At 50.8% G+C, this 20,583-nt stretch overlaps 9 protein-coding genes across 9 annotated transcripts; 5 read left to right on the top strand and 4 right to left on the bottom strand.

Moving 5' to 3' along the window:
- Positions 1-238: 238 nt before the first annotated feature.
- On the bottom strand, positions 239-1,958 carry N7458_011583 (protein phosphatase regulator REG1; the record flags this gene model as incomplete). Its single annotated transcript, XM_056914965.1, has 2 exons — positions 239-1,253; positions 1,330-1,958. 2 exons carry the CDS (start codon positions 1,956-1,958, stop codon positions 239-241), a joined length of 1,644 nt encoding a protein of 547 aa, XP_056759719.1.
- A 5,354-nt stretch (positions 1,959-7,312) lies between these two features.
- On the top strand, positions 7,313-8,207 carry tma22 (putative RNA binding protein Tma22; the record flags this gene model as incomplete). Its single annotated transcript, XM_056914964.1, has 4 exons — positions 7,313-7,376; positions 7,487-7,506; positions 7,596-7,683; positions 7,792-8,207. 4 exons carry the CDS (start codon positions 7,313-7,315, stop codon positions 8,205-8,207), a joined length of 588 nt encoding a protein of 195 aa, XP_056759718.1.
- Positions 8,208-8,374: 167 nt separating this feature from the next.
- N7458_011581 (uncharacterized protein) lies at positions 8,375-9,839 on the bottom strand (the record flags this gene model as incomplete). Its single annotated transcript, XM_056914963.1, has 2 exons — positions 8,375-9,131; positions 9,211-9,839. 2 exons carry the CDS (start codon positions 9,837-9,839, stop codon positions 8,375-8,377), a joined length of 1,386 nt encoding a protein of 461 aa, XP_056759717.1.
- Positions 9,840-10,675: 836 nt separating this feature from the next.
- On the bottom strand, positions 10,676-11,276 carry N7458_011580 (CGR1 family protein; the record flags this gene model as incomplete). The annotated part of the gene is made up of 3 exons (XM_056914962.1): positions 10,676-10,816; positions 10,976-11,121; positions 11,207-11,276. 3 exons carry the CDS (start codon positions 11,274-11,276, stop codon positions 10,676-10,678), a joined length of 357 nt encoding a protein of 118 aa, XP_056759716.1.
- Positions 11,277-11,832: 556 nt separating this feature from the next.
- amcA (putative mitochondrial ornithine carrier protein AmcA/Ort1) lies at positions 11,833-12,876 on the top strand (the record flags this gene model as incomplete). The annotated part of the gene is made up of 2 exons (XM_056914961.1): positions 11,833-11,946; positions 12,013-12,876. The coding sequence occupies 2 exons, from the start codon at positions 11,833-11,835 to the stop codon at positions 12,874-12,876; spliced, it is 978 nt and encodes a 325-aa protein (XP_056759715.1).
- A 506-nt stretch (positions 12,877-13,382) lies between these two features.
- On the bottom strand, positions 13,383-14,201 carry N7458_011578 (ubiquitin carboxyl-terminal hydrolase isozyme L3; the record flags this gene model as incomplete). Its single annotated transcript, XM_056914960.1, has 2 exons — positions 13,383-14,089; positions 14,144-14,201. 2 exons carry the CDS (start codon positions 14,199-14,201, stop codon positions 13,383-13,385), a joined length of 765 nt encoding a protein of 254 aa, XP_056759714.1.
- A 1,076-nt stretch (positions 14,202-15,277) lies between these two features.
- N7458_011577 (uncharacterized protein) lies at positions 15,278-15,984 on the top strand (the record flags this gene model as incomplete). Its single annotated transcript, XM_056914959.1, has 2 exons — positions 15,278-15,452; positions 15,476-15,984. The coding sequence occupies 2 exons, from the start codon at positions 15,278-15,280 to the stop codon at positions 15,982-15,984; spliced, it is 684 nt and encodes a 227-aa protein (XP_056759713.1).
- Positions 15,985-17,758: 1,774 nt separating this feature from the next.
- Positions 17,759-18,304, top strand: N7458_011576 (uncharacterized protein; the record flags this gene model as incomplete). Its single annotated transcript, XM_056914958.1, has 1 exon — positions 17,759-18,304. The coding sequence occupies one exon, from the start codon at positions 17,759-17,761 to the stop codon at positions 18,302-18,304; it is 546 nt and encodes a 181-aa protein (XP_056759712.1).
- A 1,172-nt stretch (positions 18,305-19,476) lies between these two features.
- On the top strand, positions 19,477-20,251 carry N7458_011575 (cytidine deaminase; the record flags this gene model as incomplete). Its single annotated transcript, XM_056914957.1, has 5 exons — positions 19,477-19,561; positions 19,675-19,808; positions 19,911-19,996; positions 20,066-20,147; positions 20,210-20,251. The coding sequence occupies 5 exons, from the start codon at positions 19,477-19,479 to the stop codon at positions 20,249-20,251; spliced, it is 429 nt and encodes a 142-aa protein (XP_056759711.1).
- Between the last annotated feature and the right edge of the window lie 332 nt (positions 20,252-20,583).

The following is a 20,583-nucleotide window of genomic DNA, read 5'->3' as shown; positions in this document are numbered from 1 at the left end:
GTATTCCCAGTTCCAACCTCCTTCTCCTTGCCCGAGGGAATCTATACAAAGCAGCTCATCACGTCCGTACCATTACTCCGGAAAGTCTGCAGCGCCCAACACCACAGAATTATGCGACTGATTTTCGTATTATACCAAATGGAAGGAGATCCCTTATTTGGTTCCAGATGTGCTTCTCCTGACGGTAGGCTGGGAATCCTGCCAGCGCCCCAACTCGCCAAGAGAAGCCGACAAAGGGTCATCGGCGCCAACCCACGTTCCAAATGACATGAGCGATGTCTCGCGCCGTATTGACCGTGTCCACAACCCGGCCCAAGAGACCAGGACTGGCAGGCTCCCCCTCGCCCTCCGCATATGGCATGAACATGCCTGATGCGGTGAGTCGGAGAGGACGGTCAGTGAGCTCGTCTTCATCCTCAGGAACAAACCACGGCTGGTCCCGATGCGTGTAATGGCCAGTGAAGTCCAGCGAAGGGTCTTCATCCTCATCGTCGAGGAGGAAATTGGCCGATGGCCGAGGGGGTCGGAGGGTCTCCACGGAAGGGGTAGGGGATAATTTGGAGGAGGATGGTGGTGGTGAAGAAAAAGTAGACCAGCGGTCGAGAATAGATTCCCGTGGCTCGGGAGTGTCACCGCGATATTTGAGGGTGGTGGATGGAAGAGGGGCAATGGTTTTGCTGTCACTACTGAAGCTGTTGCGAGGTGTGCTTCGGTTACTGACGGAGGCTTGCCCGGGGATTTGTCGCATCATGACCACGCTCTCGTCCGATGAAGACTCTTCATCAAAGGCAGAGGGCCAGCAGTCTTCCTCGTCAACCTCCTTGACCTCCACAGCGATACATTGTACAACCTCATTATTGAAGTGAATGTGACGTCGTTCGCTGGGAGAGGTTAGTCCCGACCAGGACGATGTAGTGCGTGTGCCACCCAGGGAGTAGGTGGAGCTCCCCGTTCGATGGTGTAGCTGGTCCAGATCGGTGTTGGACCTGGGGAAAGCAGGCCGCGTCCAGCTATTCTCGGCCTCCTGGGCCTTGAGAATGGCGCCCGCATGTTGCAACAGAGTGTGCTGAGAGAGCGATCGTTGGAGGATGGTCTCTGACATGGTCTTCTTCTTCAGGATTGGTTTTGGTTCCAAGTAGGAGTTTGGGGTTTCCAGGCGACTAGGAGGTGGCGATGCATCCGTTGCGATGGCATCACAAGAGCTCGACGTCTTCAGGGGTCCGTAGAGCCATGTGACATCGCAATCTTTCAACCTGTAGGACAGAGTCAGTTCCTGGCGATGTATGATCACGAAGGGAGCAGAGGTAGCATTGTAAGCCAGAAACGTACCAATTGAGGGTCTCTGGGGAAATCGTCCCCAGGTTGTTCTTCGCCTTGGCCCACGTCCTCCACGAAGCGTTCTCTAAACGGACTCCATTGCTGTAGGAGTCCTTCCGAGCAGTGACATAGCGCCAGGACGCCCAGATATCCTCCTCACGCCATTCATGGGAGAGATAATCCACATGCCTGGAGGGTTCTTCTTCCACCGAGGTATCATCTGCGGCCTGGGTGTGGCACGACCACGCGGGGATATGTAATGTGCCCTCCGCCGACGCGTCGCTGACCGTATCTGGCTCCTGTTCCGGTGCCATCGACTCCCGTAGCTTCTCAATTTCTGCATCGTAGGAAGGGAGTATCAACTCATCGTCGTCTAGGGAGAGGGTGCTGAGGGTGGTCGGGGTATAAGGGAGCTGGTCGTGGGCAGGCTGGGTGAAGCTCGGCGAGGGCGGAATCGACGAAAGAGTCGAGGAGGCTACGGGACTGGGGCACTCCCGAGCCGAGTACTCATCTTGCATCGGTGACTTGGATAAGATGCCGTGGTCTCCCAGGTAGTAGTGCTGCGCAGTAGGCGACCGTAGGGAGTCGCGAGCGAATTGTTGCGAAGCCTGTTCGCGGGGCGTCGCCAGCACCGCCGTCATTTCCCCGGTGCGAACGAGAGAAAGTTTCTTTTCCTAGATGGCCGTGGTGATAGGGGGGAGGCGAGAATGGGGGTGGGGTTAAGATCAAATATCCTTAGCGACGAGACATCGAGGCAGTCGAGAGATTTAGGACGTGCAAGAACAACGAAGAGAAGGAAGAGAATGGAGGGAGGTGAGAAGGGCGAGGAAAACCTGGAGGAGAGTGGCGGAGAGCGGGTCTTGCGGGGGGGGGGGAAGGAGGATGGGAAGAAATTAAAGTCAAAAGAAAAAGAAAAAGATGCGGGGAGGCGAAGGAAGAAGAGGAAAGGAGGAGGAGGAGGAAGGGAGGAAAGAGTCTCGATAAGACGAGGAATGAACCACGGGAATGGGACACTGCCGATTGCGAACTACTGCGAGAGCCACGGAAAGTCTAAAGCATCCAGATTCGACGAGGAGGGGGGGGAAGATAACCGTATAAGAAGAAGATGCAGAATGGAAAGGAAAAGGGAAAACAAGTGGTGACACCAAAAATAAAAAAAAGGGCCGGATTGGGAATGCTGGTCCTTATAACGTGAGTTTGTCGACTCCTCTAGATACTACCTACCAGTCTAGAATATATAAATATAATATATAATATATAAAATATAATAATTACTGCGGTACGAATGATTGTCGGGCGATGACATTGGCTGCGCCAGAAATCCATTCCAATAGGATCCGATAACCGCCTCGAACAAATGCTAAAACTTGAATTTCCATCGATCACGACCGTGTCAAGGATTTATTATTATTTACCTATGACGATTATGATTATGATTATTATGGTTATCACCACCACCACCACCATCATCATCATCATCATCATCATCATCATCATCATCATCGTTATTATTTCGATGTCCTCTCGCATGGTTTCCCTACTTCCTCCGTTCCTCATCCTCGGCGAGGCGTCTCTGGCGAAAACAAAAAATGCCTGAACACACCTCCAGTCGCCACCAAAAATGCGCAGTAGTCCGGCATGAAGTCCCGGTCTTGGATTTGAATTTTCATGACTACGACCAAAGAATGAAAAAAAAGTACACTAACTGATAGAGTACCGTTGTAGAATGGACTCTGGATGGATGTCAACGAATGGTCAATAACAATGGACTCGCTCCCCTCCAAAAGTCTCGCTCTCTCCTCTCTCTCCAGAGCTTCCCTAGGTTTGTCCCCTTAGCTGGCCCCGCTTAGCGAGTTAGCGACCGCGATATAAACGAGGCTAGACCGCACGATAGCCCCTTCGCCAGTAGCGGACTCCACTCCCCGACAGCTACACGCCAGTCGATCCAGTGGAGCTCGTCGCAACGCTCCCAAGGGGGGGAGGGGGCGCAAACGGTCGGACTTTCGGACGATCACGGATGGATTCTCAAAGGTTCTCCGTACTTTGACCTACTGTAGGTACTTTCGGGCCGTCAAGGGTAACGGAATGAAGGAAGGTTTCGGAGTTCTACAGACTGGCGATAGACAGAGAACGAGTAATTGAGATACACAACAGTATACATATTTATCGACGGAAAAAGAGAATTGATGGCATTGACAAGAGTCAAGAACACCTTCGGGATCGACCTACTGTACCATTAGAAGAGCAATCACGAATATGATAACAGAAAGTATAGAATGATATAACCACGATCGCCGCCTCCCCCTCCCATGGTGTCCGACGTGGCTAATAGACCTGAGCGAACGGGCGAAAAACAGATTATGAACGAGAGCAATAACGATAACATAACGTGAATGCCTCCTCGTTCGCCCATGGGCCTCGAAAGGGAGGGCCACGGCATCCACAGTTAGGGTCTGAGCACCGTTCGGGGCTGGGGTAGGACATGCTGCCCGCCAGACTGGCTCTCCACCTGTCAGGCTGGTCCCCTCCAGACCGGGGGGGACACAGAACGACGGTAGGAAGAGTGGGACACGCGATCCACGTCTCACAGCACGATCTACTGACAGTCACGCGTGAATCTCCAACTGCTGTAGACAGATTATCAGTACGCTATTCCAGACTGCAACATATTGCCATTGTGAACTATCCTACGATACCTGTGATACTACCCATGCTCCGTCGTAGGGTCAACTCAACCTCGAGCGGTCACTAGTGGGTTAGCTCGCTTAGTTGCCTCAAGAGGCGGTTAAGGGGCGCATTAGCGGGCTCTTGGGGCGTGCGTGGGACTACACCACAGACAGTCATTAGTCGGATTGCTCCTGCAAGTCAGAGCTGATCATAATGTAACAAAATAATACAATGATAGAAAATTCGACTAGCAAGAAGACAAATAAGGAAAAAGGACGTTTAGAATGAAGAGGAAGTACGAAGTAAAACGCGCCAAGTATATTGCCGAGGACCAAAGACATCATCCCTATACATCTGTATATTCTTCATCTGCATAAATAATCCGTCATAACTTGGATGCTGCAATATACCCCGATGTATTATAGGGCAGGGATAAATGACTCGCAGTCATCGTCCTCTTACCCACCCTACCATGCTAACTGCTTGTCCCATATGACTTGAAGCTACCCTGCTCATGGATGCTCATGATAGCTTCCCGTACTCTCGTTGCAACACCATCGGATGTCGGATGCTTACCCCCGGTGGCACTCGTCCAGCTTCTAGAAGTTATGCTGTCCTCTTTCCTCTGAACTGCCATGTAGATATTGCCTTGTACAATCCAATCCATGACCAAGACCAAAATCATGATTCCCACGGGTCTCATCTCCGACTCGTATTATCTTCTACCTAGATAACGGCACGGCTGGTCTAGGAAACTCCGTTAGCTGCAGCAATTTGCAGCATCTCGTCCTCGCCCTCGTCCTATATGCAATCTTTCCCCACTCCCAAGTACAACACAAAATGGACCACAAACCACAAACCAAAACCAGCGTCGTGGGACCGTGCGGCTGCAGATTCGAAACTTAATAATACTCCGCCCAGCAAAGCGTGTACGATCGACGGGCCGATGGGCTCGATGTAGCCGAAACCCGCCACTAGCGACCAGCACGGACCTTGGGAGAAGAGTACTCCGTTGCGAGTAGATTTTTGGAAGTGTCGATTACCTATTATAGGGCCGGTGACATTGGAGAACTGAGTCAGATAGCGAGTCACCATGGTTAGATGGCCGAAAACGGATTGTTTCAAGTGTTCCGCGCGAGAGATAAGCGTATCTTGATTTGGTCGATGCGTTGCGATCCTGCTGCGATGGCCCAGGTCGATGACTTCAGAACCTGCAGCTAGTCGTGGGAAACCTGGTGGGCGCCCAGCCCTGATGGCTGGGTGCATTGTGTATCCGGGTTCTCCAGACCATGACCATCTGGTTCATCGCGAGCCCTCGGGTTACCATCGTTGCTGTCAAGGACCGTTGATGGGGAATTTCTGGTTGGCGGGGAAGGAGGACGACGAGAAAGCAACAAAACCACGACCAACCAGATGAACGAACCGACCATTCTACAGTATATTGCCCACTTTACAGACTCCTATGACCAACATATGAGACAAATAACAGCTGCTGGTACCATTCCAACCATACTACCAGTAAAAGGCAGAAGACCGAACATCTTCCTCGCCTTCGTCCACCGAGCCATACTGTAAACCCGCGATAGGGCCTCCACCAGGAGAGGGGGCAAAAAAGAGAAGAGACTAGAAGTCGTACACGCAGATTTGTCTTTTGTCTGTGCGTCTGCATGGTCCTTGGGGCCCTAGGCCCTGGGTCCTGAGTGAGGGCTTTCTTTTTGGCCTTTAGTTTCTTGGTCATGGCCGAGAGGCCCGACGGACCGATGATTGGCTCGAACTTAAACCCTCGAGGCGCAAATCCAGGCCAGGATCGGGGCCAGTGAGATGGTCGCATCGCTGCATGTTACCATATAACTTCCTTGGGAAGAAAAAGCCTAACCTTCCAAACTTGAGGCCCTTGCACAAATCGAAACTCCTCGAATTTGCCAATTATCAAGGACCAAAAATAATATTATCTGTCTTTCTCAGCACGACTAGCGCCAGGCTCCGGCTGCACGATCTCGCAGTGGTCCTGACTCCTCAGGCCAGCGCCTTGAAACATCCGATGGCAAGTTGCTATCAAAGCCCCCGAATCTGGTTCTGGCCCACTCCGGGACCCCGGTCCATCCCTCCAGTTGACCGGGGTTCTTTCGGGGGCCCGCCCTCTTGTTAGTCTTCCCGCGAAGCTGTGCGAAGACGTGACGACCAAGCTTCCAAGGCTCCAAGATGACGAGCAGCGCGAGCTATTTGACGCCAAACCAGGACCGAATTAGATCAGACTGATGGATCCCAGCCAGCTCAATTGCTCGGCGGAGGCCCATTAGGCCATTCAGAGCTATACGTTTCCGCCCGACGCAGGCTGGGCAGCTCTGGCGAGTACTGTAGCTCGGGTAACATGCTGTGCAGCGTCCAAGCTATTGATCTCTCAACTCAATTCGTAGGCAAGTGGATAGCGAAGGAGACCCGGATAACGAGAGATCTCGGACCTCAAAATCTCAAGAAGGCTCAGACCTGTTGACCGACCCCTTCGCCCGGGGATCGTCGTCATCCTCAGCAGTCCGCAGCTCTTGGCCCCAGGTATCTTTATCACAGCCGCAGCGTGCCACTGCCAACAGCTCTCGTCAACGGCCGTGCGGATCTATCATCAACCGGGCACCAATTGGCGATCGCAGGATCCCCTATCACTCAGACGCTCTATCATTTGTTCCCTCCCAGCCGCCGTTTCCTTGCTGTTATTACCCTCCTTCTACTTTCTTCAACCTTCGTACTTTGGCACCCATGCACTTCAACGGCCCAGCATGGCGCGCGGAGATGCAGGTGAAGCAAACAGACAAGGCTATTGCCCCTGGCAAATGACGAAAACGATGCCCCTCCTTCTTGCTATCCTTGTTACAGTACAAAGCATGTTTCGGAGTCATTGAACGCCACTATGGGTGGGGTGGGGGGTCAAATCAGCAATTATATCTCGATGCATGATAGTAATGTCATTTTTCTTTTTCTTTTTTTTTATCGGCTCTCCAGTTATTACTGGAGATAGTGTAAATTGGCGCAAGATTTACAAAGTTCGGAAAGTATCGAGAATATGTGCGTAGTATGTACGTATGGATCTCTGTATCTCGAGTGGATGTACGGAGTACTTCGAGATGATAGGCCGAGTCCCGACTCGATTATCCCGAGTCTTTTTCGACGACGGGACTTTGCGGGTCCAAAGTCACATGACTATACTCGATCCCAAATCGGACTAGTGTGACTGCCCCCTCCGTCCCCGCGTAGTCAACCGCGAGACGCAAGAAAGGTCTAGACGTGCAAGCCGGATTTTTCGCTCCTTTGCACTTGCCCCTAGTGAAAAAATATGGCTGAGGTGGCAGATTCGGGCCCAGTCGAGCCGCAGGCCCGGCATATCGTCTACTGTGGAGGTGAGTGACAATCCCTGTGGCCTGGATGGTGGGCTCTCGCGAGCCGGAGCTCTTGCTCGGCAAATCTGTGTTTGAGAGAGTAAAAGAGCTAACGGAATTGATCCCGACAGTGTGTACTCTGCCCCCCGAGGTAAGCACTGCAGTCCTTGCGCTCTTTCCCGAGCAAGAGGGTCTGGATCTTTCGTTGCGCGGGACGCCCAATTGACACCAATGGAATAGTATTGTGAATTTGGAGGAACGGCCAAAAAATGCGAGGACTGGCTGAAGGAGAATCATGATGACCTCTGGACTCGGTTATATTCTGACGGTATGAACGGATATCCGGCCCTATTGACCCGATGCTGGGTATACACCCAGAAGTCTACACGGATATTCTTGGAATAACGATTATCTGACAACCCATTTCTTTTGCCAGAGTCCTTGAACGCCAACCTTTCCGCCCTCTCCGTCTCCGCCCAAGAACGTGCCGCAAAGGATGCCGCAAAGAAGGAAGCCAAGGCAGCGCAGAACGAGGCCCGCGATGCCGAGCGCAAGGCCGCCTCTAAGATCCAGATCAAGCGCGTCGAGCGAAACAAGCGCAAGCACGTAACGGTCATCATCGGACTGGAGATCTTCGGACTCGAGAACAAGAAGCTGGCGAAGGAGCTGGGCAAGAAGTTTGCGACGGGGTCATCGGTCACTCGATCACCTGCAGGCACGGAGGAGATCACTGTGCAGGGTGATGTGAGCGAAGATGTGAAGGAGTGGCTGTTGGAGGTCTACGGTAGCAAGGCGCCCGAGGCCAACATCGAGCTGATTGAGGATAAGAAGAAGAAGAAAGCCGAGGCATGAAGGAACTCTAATGACGACAATGAATCTATAGCGGATAGGGTATCATGACATGACCAACTTAAAAAGTACAATAGAAACAAGATAACGCCCAACATGGATCAAGCGTGCTGTGAGAATCGAGGAGGTCTGGTAGAGGGTTGCAAGAGAGAGACACAGAAATGAGAGTTTTACAGCTCATCCAGTAGTCTGAAGGGATCGTGTTCAACGGCCGTATCGTCTTGCTCAGCGCGAGAGCTTGTACTAGCTGGGGCACTTGTGGCAGCCTGCGCATCCTCGAGGCTTTGCCGTCGCTCTGCAATACTCGATGGGTACCAGGACGAACCTGATGCACTTACTGGGTCACGGAGATTCAGTATTGACTCCCAAGTATCAGGCAGATCAGCAGAGCTAGTGATAGACTCGTTCACCAACTTCACCAGCTCGGTTGGGACTGGGACCTGATTGTGATGGGGTGTGCTGAGGGTTGGCCAATTTTGCACCACCAGAGCTAGCACCAACACTAGGAATGCACTGCACACGATCCCCCAGAAGATGCGCAGCCGACGGCTAATACGAGTCTGCCACTCGGCCTCTCTCTCCTCCCAGCTGTCAATCTGCTGTCGCACGGCTGCGAGCCGCTTGCCCAGCTCCTCTACTCGTTGCCGGCCTTTCTTCATGCGCTCGTCCAGGGCGTCCGCTTTTTGAATCTGCGGTTCGAACCCTTTGAGATCATTCATTTGCTTGCGAATTTCCTGATCTAGCCCTGCTGTCTCCCGCTCAAAATCGTTGAGCAGAGTTGACGCCGAGTCGGAGAGTTCCTGGAACGAGCCAATAGTTGAGTTGAGCGCAGTGATCTTCTCCAGCAGATTGTAGTATGTGTAATCCAGTCGCCGGGTCAGGTCTGTTGCAAGGGTTCCTATGGAAGAAAGCGCAGACCGGAGATACCTAAAGCTCCTTCATCAGCCCTGTGCTCAGCTCCACTATCGCCGCGTCATCTGCTTCTGGGGGCAGGGATCTTCCGTACTCTTCACCTTGCTTTCGGCGCTTCTTGACCTGCTCTAAATCCTCCATCGATTGAATCTCCTGTCGTCGAATGGGACCCAGCCGCTCATGTTGCTCTGGTGTATCCAAAAGACTACCCCTCCGACTCCCCGAACCCAAACCGCTCGTAGAATCCGATCCCCAGCGAGACCTGGTCGTCTCTCGCGTAATCGGCCTCAATAACCCGTCATCACTCTCCCGCTCCTTGTCCCGACCGCCTGACCAGGTGGGTAGCAGGCCACGCGCACTGGCCGAAGACGCGAGATGGCTCATGGGGCGCGGCAGTCGGATTTCGCGCGACTTGCTATGTTTGTGTCGATGATGTGACTTTACTCCATCAAAGCCCGGAAGCTCCACTTGCTTCGCTAGAGATCGGGTGCGGATGTGCGTAAGAGACTCGTCAGGCGAGGTGGGATGGTCGCGGCCATGGCGATGTCGATAAGGAGGAGCACCAGACGAGTTCCGGTCCGTCAGGGTGTCGTGGCGGACTGCAAACGGCTCGTCGGAGGTGGGTTGGTCATTGGATCGGGGAGTGGATGATCCATGGGTCAGCGGGAAAGTGGCGCGAGAGGTCGATAAGGGGAGTGGGGATTTGAGGTAGTGAAAGTCCATGTCAGCATACCACCATTGTTGATTAGTATGTGTATTTCAGGTCTGAACAGAAGGAGAAAGAGGAGAAGCTACGCTGGGCGAAGGTTCGAGGTCTGAGAGGCGGAGAAAGGCGCATGACGCCAAGTACAGGCAGATCGGCGGCCAAGGGACCCAGTTGCTTCTTTATTATTGTATACACAGAGATCATTACATGGTAGACATGCCAGCAACTCACCCACAATGAATACAATTAAGCCGTATCTTTGCAAGTCGAATTCTATTTTATATACATGGACAACAAACTATGTCTACTAGCCAAATGATTCTGTAGGGAACTTTCAAAACGCCCAGCTGCGTCGCCGATCTATTAATTAGTATGAATATCTCGTTAACTATGGACTAGCAGTATGTTTTCTCGATTACTAACCCACAGGATGACGGCAAATTGACTGTTCGATATCTTGCTCTTGGTACTTCGTCGTTGAAAATTGTGTACCAGTCCACTATCAGTCATGGAATTCAGCTGCTTGGGAACAGAACCTGTGGAGACATGCAATCCTGAGACCGCTATGAATATGGATCAGCTGTCACGCTGACAAGTACATGATGCAACGACAGGTAGATAGAGTAATATGCAATTGTCTCGGTTGATATATCGTAATAACTATTTTGAATCCCTCGGAAACCACTCCTAGAGAACGCCGGTGACCCAGCCACCCACGCCCAAGTCCGGTTCTTTCTCCCAAGTACCCCAACAGTACTCGGGCTGGGTGGTGTATGTACATGCAAGTTGGTGATATGATGGAACGGCAAAAATGATAAACCAGACCCCGTTTTCTGGCCTGGTCTTCGCGTCCTTAGGAGCTGAGCAGCTTGTTGCGTTTTTCGCGGCGCCTCAGACGCTCGACGCGCTTTGCGTGCATCTTCTCTGCCATCTTCTCGTAGCGAGCCTTCTCCTCCTTAGCAGCTCGCTTGTCCTTGATGCGCTGGATGTGGGCCTGGGTAGAAAAGAGAATGTTAGGTACCAGGTAGGAAGCAAAAAGTGATGGTGAAACAATTGAGGATATAGGCCGGACAGATAAGACGAGCAGAATAAGAGGGTATCGTGCTAGATGTGGATCTTGCAAGACAATGAAATGTCGAATAGCAAAGCGTACCTGACGCTCGGCTTCTTTCTCCTCCTTCATCTCACGTTCACGTTCCTTATTAGCATCGAGTTGCTTGCGGGCCTCCTGACGCTTAGCGTAGGATGTCAACCCGGCGCTAGGGCGGAAGGCCTTCTTGGGGGTATGCCAGTGCTTGCCTAGAATCGGGAAAGAGTCGGGTCAGACGGGAGATCAAGACCGAGAGTAGTGGGGAACCCTCGGGGGAGTTCCTGGCAGACTGACCGTTCTTGCGCATGCCCGTGGCCGGGGCCGTCGCGGGGGTGGTAGCGGGGGTTTCGGTAGCAGACGACATGGTTTAGACAGTACCCTGGTCGATGCGATGACTTGACAGGACCCAAGAAACAAAACAACAGCAGGACAAGGGGTCGAGGGGGTTCGAGATCAGAGCCAGAAAGAAAGTCGGATCGCAAATCTCGTGGCCCGGCGCGCGGGCGAAAATTTCACCGGGAGATTATCTGATCGATAAGTTGGCTTGGCGCTGGGCGCTAACATTTTCTGCACTCGGGCAGCCACTCTCCAGTCTTCTCTCCAGCTCGCTCGCTCCACTCTGCCTACGCACTTCTCTTCTTTTTACTCCATCTAGTCCGGCTTCTGGCCTGTTCCTCCTGTCAAACGAACCGAATCCCCCCTAAATCCCTGCTTTTCGTCACTGCAGGCGGGGCTTGGCTACAGCAAATCGCTCGTTTTCACCGCCCCTCCCCCCACCTCAACGCCGAGACCGACTCGGACAAATCGCTCACTTAAAATCCCTCTCGACACGCCCACGTACCCTCTCTGACTCCTCCTCCTGTGAACATGCCCCTGCGATAACCCGTCTGTACGTGTGTGAGTGATTGTGGGAAGCCTTGATGGCGGCAGCCGAGCATGCGATCAAGATCAGCGATGAGTCAGTGGCAATGGAGCTGCCATCTCTTCCGCCCAACCAGGGCCTTGAGGCGATGAAAGATATCGTCTTCGGATCGGTGAGTACTGATTGATACATTGCTGGCGTGACAAGCAGAGAGATTGACCTCGGTCACGAATTCCAGGCGGCAGGAATGGCAGGAAAACTCATCGAGTATCCCTTCGACACGGTCAAAGTCCGACTCCAATCCCAACCAGAACACCTCCCTCTTCGATATTCCGGACCGGTGGACTGCTTCAAGCAATCCTTCAAGGCAGATGGGTTCCGGGGCTTATACCGGGGTATCAGCGCCCCTATGTTCGGGGCCGCAGTGGAAACCAGCTGTCTGTTTTTCAGCTACCGCGTCATTCAGGACATGCTGCGGGCTACCATCTTCCCCGGCATGGAGCAGCTGCCCTTCGCGGCTCTGATTGCCAGCGGTGCTTTGTCGGGCTCCGTCACATCCCTAGCTCTCACTCCAATTGAGCTCATTAAATGCAAGATACAAGTTCCCGTCGAATCTGCTGGACATAAGCCAGTGGGACCACTTGCCATGGTCGCGCGCGTGTTCCGTGAAGAAGGCCTCTTGGGATTCTGGCGCGGCCAGCTGGGCACCTTGATCCGAGAGACTGGCGGTAGCGCCGCCTGGTTTGGTGGCTACGAGGGTGTCTCCTCGCTCTTGCGCAGCTACTCCCAGCCTAGTGCCCAGGATTCGGCAGAGGCTCTGCCAGTGTATCAACAGATGATTGCCGGAGCATCGGCCGGTATCAGTTATAATTTCCTGTTCTACCCGGCGGACACCATCAAGTCGCGCATGCAAACTGCCGACATCTCGATACTTACTGCCAATGGGGAGCGGCAGACCTTTGTCAGTGTCGGACGCGCACTATGGAGACAACAAGGTCTGAAGGGCATGTATCGCGGGTGCGGGATCACCTGTGCGCGCTCAGCGCCCAGTTCAGCCTTTATTTTCTCCGTCTATGAAGGATTACGATCGTACTTTGGATGAGTTGCTTTAGAGCATGTCTTGCATATAGATTATCGACTGTCGGATCGGTTAGTGTTAGATCTAGTCGCACATATTTTACTATTTACCTCCACCTACCTCCATTTGTCATCTATCCTATTTTGCTTCTATACCCCGATATCACCCCCAAAAAGCTATTTCTGTCTAATGATATTCATTTACTTTTTATGATCTTCTTCAACTAGTCCCGTTACTTTCCTTCACAATCCTTGGTGTGAAACTCCAGAAGGGTACGTCAGGTCACAGACAAGCTGAGCGACACTTTGGCCTCGGTCTTCTTGAAGTCTCACAAGATTCTGTCATTCACTTGTCGCTGTCAAGGCAAAAGACCCTGAATGCCCCGGTGTCATTCCCCAGTTAATCCTTCTTATTAGTGTCAACCTCTACAACCTAATAATGTCGCTATGTTGTTTAAAGGCATCTACAGGACCATGGGTAAGAAAGTTCTGGCGGTAGAAAAGCCCTTATGTTCGATATTCATGTACTTCTCAAGGTAAACGTGAAGTAGCAGCACCGTGCCCAGTAACTGCGACGATGCTCATCTCTTCGAATCCACTCTGCTCAGCAGCCGTCAAGAAATCCTGAACCGTTAGTTTCAGCCCGTTCTCACTCAGTAGATCTTCTTCATCTTTCAATGTTCCTCGGAGCAGGGGTCCATTCATTCCTCCATTCAGCTCCCATACCTGCCCATCCTTCTGGACAAAGGCCAAAAAATGGTGATGATTTTCATCATGAGGCGAGGGAGCAGCCGAGGATCCGCGTGAGGCTGCATCCATATGCATCTCTTCAAGGAACTTGGAATCGTAGAGCAGTTGAGCTCGCTCTGTGGGGCCTAGCTGAACAGCTTGTTGAAGGAGTGTGTCTAGTTCTGAGCCTGGAGAGACATATCGACCATCTTCCAGATTAAAGACGACATGTAAGAGCGCCATCAGCCCGCAGGCATGCCCAATGGTCTGTCTCATCCATAGCACCGGTTCATTGGGGCCGAAGCCCTCGTATTCTGGGATGGTAGGCTCAATAGCCGAACGGGCAGCGTTATAGATTGGGCTGTGTGCGAGTAGAATCATGGCATGGCAAGGTCGGGGATACCACTCTCGAAGGAACTCTGGAGATGTGGAGAATAGATCATGAAATACAAGATCTTGGGAAATACTGAGGTTTGCACAAAGAAGTTTCAGTACATCAGGATTGTTTTCTGTACGCAGATATCATCAGCCATGTTCTGCGCAGGCAGACAGACGGACCGTACCGAGAGGGATAAAGGTCTTGCACCCATCGATAACCTCTGCTGGGGGAGGAGGAGGCATTTGGAAGGGCCTATTTGGTTGATGTAGATATCCGCCGTCTACTGCGTTGTTTTCAAGGAAGCGAATGTGGAAGGAGGAGGTTGGATCGACTGCGCCGGGAATTGGTGAGGTTCCCCTCCCCGCCTTTGTTGGCACAAGCACAAGCTCAATCAACGTCTGACAAAGGTTTGTTCTCACTTTCTCCCAAGATTGAAACATTGCTGACATTCTCAGCCAATTCGATAGTCAAATCACTCGAGGTGGCCGAGACAACCATGAATGTTTCTCGTCACTTCTTGTTTCGATACAGGTGAATACCAACCACCAACTCAGCCACAGCACTGCATCCTGCTTCCATTTCAGAAGATGATTTAAACTCCAGCATATCAATAGCTTCTGGCGAGTCATGACAGATTGGCATCTCATATAGTCGCGTCGCCTATTCCGCCTCGATAGACTGAGCCAATCTGCTCAATGGGGCCCGCTAACTCCCAGGGTCCTCACAGCATCAGACAAGCGAGCGGTTGGCTCCGCTTGACGCCTGTGCAAGCTTAATACGTCTGCCTCCCCATGAGTTGAAAAGTTATAGACTGTTCAAATGAAGTGAGTATCACATTTTCTATCGTTTGAAAGCCAGATGAGTTGGCGGACACCTTACGTCACATCCCAGAAATCGGCCATATGTGAGAGCGTCGTTGTACGGAGGGTATCCACCAGACAGCTCTTGCCCTCAACGAGTCCTTCAGTTAAGTTTGCCGGTCATGGAGCCCATAAAAGTCATTAACTACCGACAGACTCCACCCATCTCAGCCCTGTGCAGCCCTATGGAGACCATGCACGGTATCATCGGTAGAACAACTCTGGCAGTGCCATTCGGGTCCCCAAGACCCACTGACATGCTCCGGAAAGCTTGAAAAAACAGCTACCCAACAGCTATCAAGCTTGAGAACATTCCGATGGCTACAGAACTGGGATATCAACCTCCCCGGGTCCTCACTTACAAGTCTAAGATGGGTGGTTTTGATCACCAACCCGGATCTCTCTCCCCAGCACATCTCGACTACCTCAAACCTTGACATTCAAGACTGTGATACAACATGTCTTCCTTTGATCCTACTAGTGTCAATTTGAAGCTGGTCAGCAAAGAGGATGTCCTGTGCTACCTGGCAATCGAAGATAACCAGTACAATGGCCACCTGGGTGCTCGCATTTCCTCAATCTTCGTGATTCTATTCGTGACCTCAGCCTTCATCAGCCTTCCCTGTCTTTCCAGTAATCTCTAAGCGAATGACTAGGTGGAAAATCCCGTTTGGCGTGTACATCTTTGTTCGATACTTCGGCACGGGAGTTATCGTCGCCACAGCCTTCGTCCATCTGCTGGACCCAGCCTACAAACGAATTGGCCCGAATACTTGCGTCGGCGTATCGGGATACTGGGGGTGAATATTCCTGGTGTGCAGCTATTGTTCTCGCCACCGTGATGGGGATATTCCTCCTCGATCTGGCAGCAGAGGTTTATGTCGAGCACAAATATGGCGTTCATCGGGCTGAAGGCGCCACGAGCGCTTTTGTGCAGCACGAACATCACCTTGATGTCCAACCTGTACCCGATGCCGAAAAGACTGTGCAAGCATATGACAACGAGAAAAACAACCGGGCCTCTGGGGAGACAGACTCAACCATCGCCGAGCGGTCTTTCCGGCAACAAATAGCCGCTTTCCTCCTGCTCGAGTTTGGTATCATCTTCCATTCCGTCATTATTGGCCTCAATCTCGGCGTCACAGGCTCTGAGTTCGCAACTTGATATCCGGTGCTTGTGTTCCATCAATCCTTTGAGGGATTAGGTATCGGCGCCCGCATGTCTGCCATTCCCTTCGGTCATCACACCTGGCTTCCCTGGATCCTTTGTGCCGCCTACGGTCTGACCTCTCCCATTTCGATCGCCATTGGGCTGGGAGTTCGGCACACGTATACTCCAGGCTCAAAGGTGTCTCTCATTATTCAAGGTGTTTTGAATGCGGTCTCGGCCGGTATCTTGATTTACACTGGTCTGGTTGAACTGCTTGCGAGAGATTTTTTGTTCGATCCCTGTCGGACTAAGCGCCGGTCTCGGTTGTTGTTTATGGCTGTGTGTACTCTTTTGGGCGCAGGTATCATGGCTTTAATTGGGAAGTGGGCTTAGGAAGGGATATGCAGGGAATATATGCGACTATATAAACAGGAAAATATGTGACGCATGGGGCTTTCTCATCTGGGTTGCTACCGCTTTTATGAGAGCATTCCAGCTTAGGTTCTGAATCACATCACCCCCATCGGGTGATCAATATGGACCGGTTAGAGAAGCAAGGTGACAACCTAAAACCTCTTGATTAATTGGGACTTTACGACAGAGAAAGCTAATGACAGAACTTTAAAGGGATCTGTCTGATGTATCCATGTCTAGATTTATGCATAATATGATGGTCTAGTACGATAATCTATTTAAAGACTAAATAGATCATGACCTAGGACACAGCATGCTTGGTTGGTAAACTGGAGTTAAGTTAACATAATATAAATATCCCTTATCTTTTCGATAGTTCTTCCATCAATCATGTCAATTTATTCCACCTTGTAGGCGTGACTTTGCGCTTATACCATGGTATTCTTGTTAGTTGCCACCAAGCCATGGAAACTTTTTGATGTCCTCCTTGCAGAACATCTGGGTAGAGTTTGGAGGTACATCATGAATAGACGCTCCACTGAAGTGACACTAAGATCACTCGAAGGTTAAAACTCGTTGCTCCATTTGTGGCGCTAGCTTTGGGATTACCTGTGTAACTTGGAACCCTGATGTGGTTGGTTGTAGCCTGGATGGGTATCGGAGAATAGGTAGAACCTTCTAAACGAAAACGAGATACATGACACATCGCTGTGGAATCGTGTCATCTACTCAGGGTCTAGATCTTCAAAGACACCTACTATCCCCATTAGATTCTAGCATGCTGTAGAATAGTGCCTTTCGCGCCCTTCGCAAGATATTTAGATCTCTCTAGCGCGTTCATTGCTGATCCCAACGACGTAAGCTTCAGCGGGCCTAATGCGATTGCCAGTAAGCTGATGGTCGCAGAAAGCGACCGCTGAATATTACGGAGTATAAGGCTCAGGAAGTGTGGCATGATCTGATCAGAGGTTGTGTGTGGTATCCTAGGATATATCCGGAGTATCATGACGTTGGGTTGAGCAGTGCGACTAGTGAATTAAGCTTCGGAGCAAGTCAATGGGCTAAATTAAGCATCGGCTAGGCTCCATGCATTTTCTTCTCTAGGGCTATCACGAGGTAGACTTCGACAGACCCTTCGGATCCCCAACCGTACCTACGGCCAATCATTCATTGTTCTGTCACACTTTTCGAAGTATAAAGGCGCGGACTGTTTTGGTGGATCAGGAGAAAATGATGCAAGCAACTGCAGCAACAGCGACTTAAAATCACCTTCAAAATATCATCTCCAACCATCGCTGCAGATAACTACCTCGTGGAATAGTCCCTTTATGACACTATCCTAATCTCATATACTTTTGAGCCTCTATCGGACAAAATGCACCTCGCTTGTTATCTCTTTGCTTCTCTTCTTTTCCTTGGTGCCGTCGCAAATCCTACCACCCATCGCCACCAGTCGGGTTCGGGACTTCCTCTCATCTGCCCAGGGTTAAGTACTCAAGATAGAGGCTGTATCCGCTACACTCGCGGGTTTGATGTTACTGGAGTCGTGACTGAAGTCGACCTGGAGTTCCCGCAAGTGCGAACGGAATGCGACTGTATCCAGGAATGCTTGAACCGGCTAGGCACCTGTGCTAATTACGTCTACAAATTCTCCACGCCCGAGTCTGTGAAGTCTGGCCACCGAACATGTACACTCTACTCGGACTTCAACCTTCCAGCGCAGGTGACACTGCAGTTTGACTTGACAAGCAGCAACAACACGAACATCAACGCTGCCGAGATCATTGCCAATGGGAACAACCCTCATGCGGGAGCTCTTGTTCCTCAGGCCTTCAAGGATGATAATCTCAATACCACCCCTGACCCGGATGCTGTATCTGGTCCTGTCTGGTCCCTTGCTAATGGACAAGTCCAGTGCTAAAAGGGATTATCGACGTTATCACTTGCTATGGCAAAAATGAACGACGGCTGTGCACCTCATTGTTTGTGTATGACAAAGTTGAGCGTCGCAGTTGCTATGCTCGAATTACTGGGGGTTTTTGGGTCATTTATATGAACTGGTTCTCGTTTCCTCTTTCTAAAAACTGATTGTCTCCCTCAATTTGGTATTCCGTCTTCGAGAAGGGTACTTTGGCCCTTTGGAAGGCAGGAGCAGCGTGCAAAAATAGCAACAATAGCAATCAAAATCTAAATATTTCTTGCAGGATAGCTTCCAAGGCCTATATTGCTATGAGAGTCGTGTCAGCCCTGTGGTCCGAGTATTGCTGGCTGGGTCCTTCTATGTGGATTGATGGCTAAGTTTGATTCAAGGGCAGAATATATCGTATGAGATGTGTTGGGAGACGTGGAGTGGGAAAGTAGAGTGCATTATATAAAAGTTTGTATGGAAGCTAGCTTCTTAGAAGATCGGTAGTAGTAACTCCGGAGTCGCTTCTTTATTAGCAAGGACATCATTGTGTCCTCTGCATATGGATGGTTTTACTTTCTAATCAACAATTAATCAACTCAGCCTAGTTCTATTGATTCCGTTCGATTCTATACGCTCCTCGCGCATGCTAGTCTAAACTGCAATTGATATTTCTTCTAAGATATTATCTCAAAGGAAATGATTGAACAGGAATCAAGCTAGCATATCGTGGAAGCGAACATCAGTAGAATTCTACCAGATGATGTTTGAGGCTTGATAAGTAGCGAATCACCTCTGGATATACCATAGAACTATAATCTGAAACAAATGAGGGGCTGTCCTGGGGCACAGCATAGCATGATATATTCTCGCGAGTCCTGTCATATACATCCTTGTACCTCATCCCTCTCCTGCTCATCTCTTCCCTACCAATGCTTTTATTGAATAGCGACAAATCTAAAATTACAACCAGAATCATAGTGAGAATACATCTTTACTATTAATTGAAAACGGATCAGCGACAAGAATCTCAACATATAACCTCCCTCCAAACCCACCCCGCCGATAAACGCGATAAGCCGAACAATCGCAGTCTCATCCCCGCCTCCTCCGCACCTCCCACTTCGCCAATGTAACTACTTTTTTCTTTCACTGCTTCTCCCACCACAAAATCTCCTCCATCCACAATGCCACCCATCCAAGCGCCCGTTACAGCTCAAGAGCTCCAAACCCTCTCCACAAAGGCTATCGACGCCAAAGCCGCCGCATACTGTGAGCTTTTACGTCCCGTCACGGCAATAGCTAGCTAGCTCGCTAGTACTAGCTATACCTAGCTATACCTAACTAGTTCCCTCCGTGTTGCATCCGTACTGACGACTGTCCAGGCCCGTACTCGAAGTTCCGCGTCGGCGCATGCATTCTCACTGCATCGGGCGAGTTTGTCGTCGGCGCGAACGTGGAAAACGTGGCTTATCCCGTTGGAACATGCGCTGAGCGTGTTGCGTTTGCTACTGCTATTGTATGTCGTCGAATACCTATAATACCCCGTTCTGTTTGCAAGATATGACCTATCAAAAGGGTTTGCCTTTTGATAGCTAGAAGCTGATTCGGTGATTCTTAGGTGGCCGGCCACAAGGAGTTTCGGGCTATTGCCGTTGCGACGGATATTACGCCTGGCGCGTCGCCGTGTGGGATGTGTCGACAGTAGTATGTTCTTATTTCCGAAGCGAGAACGTACGGGTTTTCTGCTGGACAATGGGCTAATATCTTTACTAGCATGCGCGAGTTCACTACGCCTTCATTCCCGGTGTACATGTATGACGGGCAGGGAAACTATACCGTGAAGACGATGGGCGAGGTATGCTATTCCTCGTCTTTTCCCTTATATACCATCACTTATCTAACTCATTATGACCATAGTTGCTGCCGGATTCTTTTGGCCCAGAGGACTTGCCCAAATGAGCCGGACATGAGTATTAACCAGCTGAAAACTAGCAAGAAATAGCACCGAGTATGCCGAATTGATAGTACGCAATTCCTTTTGAAGCCAAATTCCCATTAAAGGTCATGATCTAAACGAAAGAAACCGAGCAAAAGACGAAGAAGAAGCCCTCTCTATATCTTTGCGCCCCAAGGCGTCAAAATTCTGGCCAAGAGAAATATGTCTCCGGCGCCAGCAAGATATGCAGTACATGGACAGAAACGAAAAGAGGAAAAGAAAGAAAATAAAAAGAGGGAGAAAAAACAAAGAAAGAAAAAAAAGATCCAAAAATAAAACATGTCGCGCTCATAAT

This window comes from Penicillium daleae, assembly GCF_028827525.1.
Source record: "Penicillium daleae strain IBT 16125 chromosome Unknown utg000009l_segment0_segment0, whole genome shotgun sequence".
Taxonomy (NCBI): Eukaryota; Fungi; Ascomycota; class Eurotiomycetes; order Eurotiales; family Aspergillaceae; genus Penicillium; species Penicillium daleae.
This window is presented reverse-complemented; position numbering and strand designations above follow the sequence as displayed.